Below are 1899 nucleotides of genomic sequence, written 5' to 3' on the forward strand. Positions count from 1 at the left end.
GGGTGGATATAGCTCGCTTACACCGAGGACCTATCCACGTCATCATTTACCCAGAATGCTTTGCGAGTAAATAAAATGGCTCCGTCCGTGTTAAAATATATTTTTAAACTTTTAGTTTAAAAAGTATAAAAACTAAACATCCTACAGTATTTTTACAGTCTTTATTTTACAGTTAAAACATATGTTTATCAAATAAAGTCTAATGTTACAACTAATTGGGGATCCCTTTAAGTTTGTCACATCCAACACATCAGTGTTATAAATTTAAAGTGCCTGTGACATGTATATACTTCAAATTAGGGTTGGGCATCGTGTGCGATTAATAGTCAGAAAAACAATCAATTTTTTTTGTACTTGGTGATTAATACGATTAATGCCACCAGGCAGAGTTCGCTCGCTGCTCCTCTCCGCTTCAAATATGAAGAGCATTAAGAAAAAAAAAAACGTTCTGTAATTTATTTATCAATACAATTTAAAATTTGAAGTATAGCCTGAAGTCTGTAATTTTGACACAAATTGGAACAGATTTTTATGAAAAGCAAATCTTTCCCACTAAATTGGTCATGTGACTAGGACATAAGGGGGTCCAGGGACTTCAGGGGATTAATCGTCAAATTAATCGTTATCGGCTAAACACCACAATTAATCATGATTAAATTTATTTTTTGCCAATATTGCCCAAAACCTACTTCAAATATAAAAAGTCAAAGAAATATATACAAACTATATTTAGGAAACTTGGCATAACAGGATTTTACACATTTTGTCACATAACTGGCATATTATTTTGCAATCCGTGATTATTATCTTTATGTTTATTACAGAAATGGATGCCACAGGCACTTTAAATTATTTTATGGGCATGTGTGTCATTTTAAAAGCACCCTGGGATCTGGAATCACCTGAAAGCGAACAATTTCCTTTTCATCTTGAAGTGTCCTTGGTGTCTCCTGTACACAGCACATGAAGAAAGCCGTGTCAAACCTCTTGGTGCCATATCTGGCCTCAGGGGTCAGCCAGTTGGACCACTCGTGTAAAGCCCAGATGTTGGGCAGTATCTCCAGCTCCCTGCACATCCTGATGAAGTTGGACGGGTTCTGGTTCACCAGATCTCTCCACTTTGTGAGCTCACCGCTGCAGACGTCGCAGCCGTCCTCCAGGCCCTTAAAACGCTTCTCCTCTCTTTTCGACACGACCAACAACACGCCGGACTCCTCAAACGTCTCCCTCAGGGCGCAGATCCTCAGGGCCACCTCTCCCGGGACAGGAGAGCCCAGTTTGACCCGGTCAGTCGCGAATAACGGGGGTCTGCTCTCCGCGGGCTGCTTCACGCCTCTTAACCCAAAACTGGGAGAGCCAGTGAAGGGTTTAAAAATGTCCAACCAGTCGCTGGAAAAGTCCGAGGGGTCGACCACGCCGCCGGGAAACACATAAGCATTGGGCATGAACCCGCTCTTAGAGCTCCGTTTGAGCATCAAAACGTGGTAATCAAAGAGGGAGCCGCGGGGCAGAGAGCCCGTGTTCCCGCTGACCTGCGGAGTCCGACACGGTAGACTGTCGGCGCCCAGCCTGTGTCCTGCGGCCAAGATGAGAGTAGCTGCCTCCTTCCAGTGTTTCAGCGCGGTGTTCATGATGAACTTACTAATTTTTTATACACTCAGACTACTAAAAGTTTGACAGTTTTGACTCTATCTGTCAACCATTCTACTTCGTGACCGCGTTTGGCGGAGTTGATGTAGTTACAGAGATAGATCCTGGCTACTACCGCCCCCTACCGACCGGAGGATTTATAGTGAAACTTCATGTTGGAAAAAATGGGCCTCATGCAAGAACTGTTCATACGCACAGATTTGTTCTTAAGTTGTGCGTACGAGTGATTAAGGTGAATTTGTGGCATTC

The 1899-nt window shown here is 43.2% G+C and overlaps 2 protein-coding genes across 2 annotated transcripts in view; one reads left to right on the top strand and one right to left on the bottom strand.

Annotated features, from left to right (window-relative positions):
• Window positions 1–1771, bottom strand: part of nudt19 (nudix (nucleoside diphosphate linked moiety X)-type motif 19) — a 5794-nt gene extending 4023 nt beyond the window's left edge. Inside the window, exon 1 of the mRNA XM_014025039.1 lies at window positions 903–1771. Coding sequence (XP_013880493.1) covers window positions 903–1631 — 729 coding nt within the window. The 5' untranslated portion in view covers window positions 1632–1771. The remainder of the gene's footprint in view (window positions 1–902) is intronic.
• The window catches only part of slc7a9 (solute carrier family 7 member 9), a gene marked incomplete in the record, with an annotated part of 30834 nt that overhangs the window by 7800 nt on the left and 21135 nt on the right, over window positions 1–1899 (top strand).

This window comes from Austrofundulus limnaeus, unplaced genomic scaffold (assembly GCF_001266775.1).
Source record: "Austrofundulus limnaeus strain Quisiro unplaced genomic scaffold, Austrofundulus_limnaeus-1.0 Scaffold452, whole genome shotgun sequence".
Lineage (NCBI taxonomy): Eukaryota > Metazoa > Chordata > Actinopteri > Cyprinodontiformes > Rivulidae > Austrofundulus > Austrofundulus limnaeus.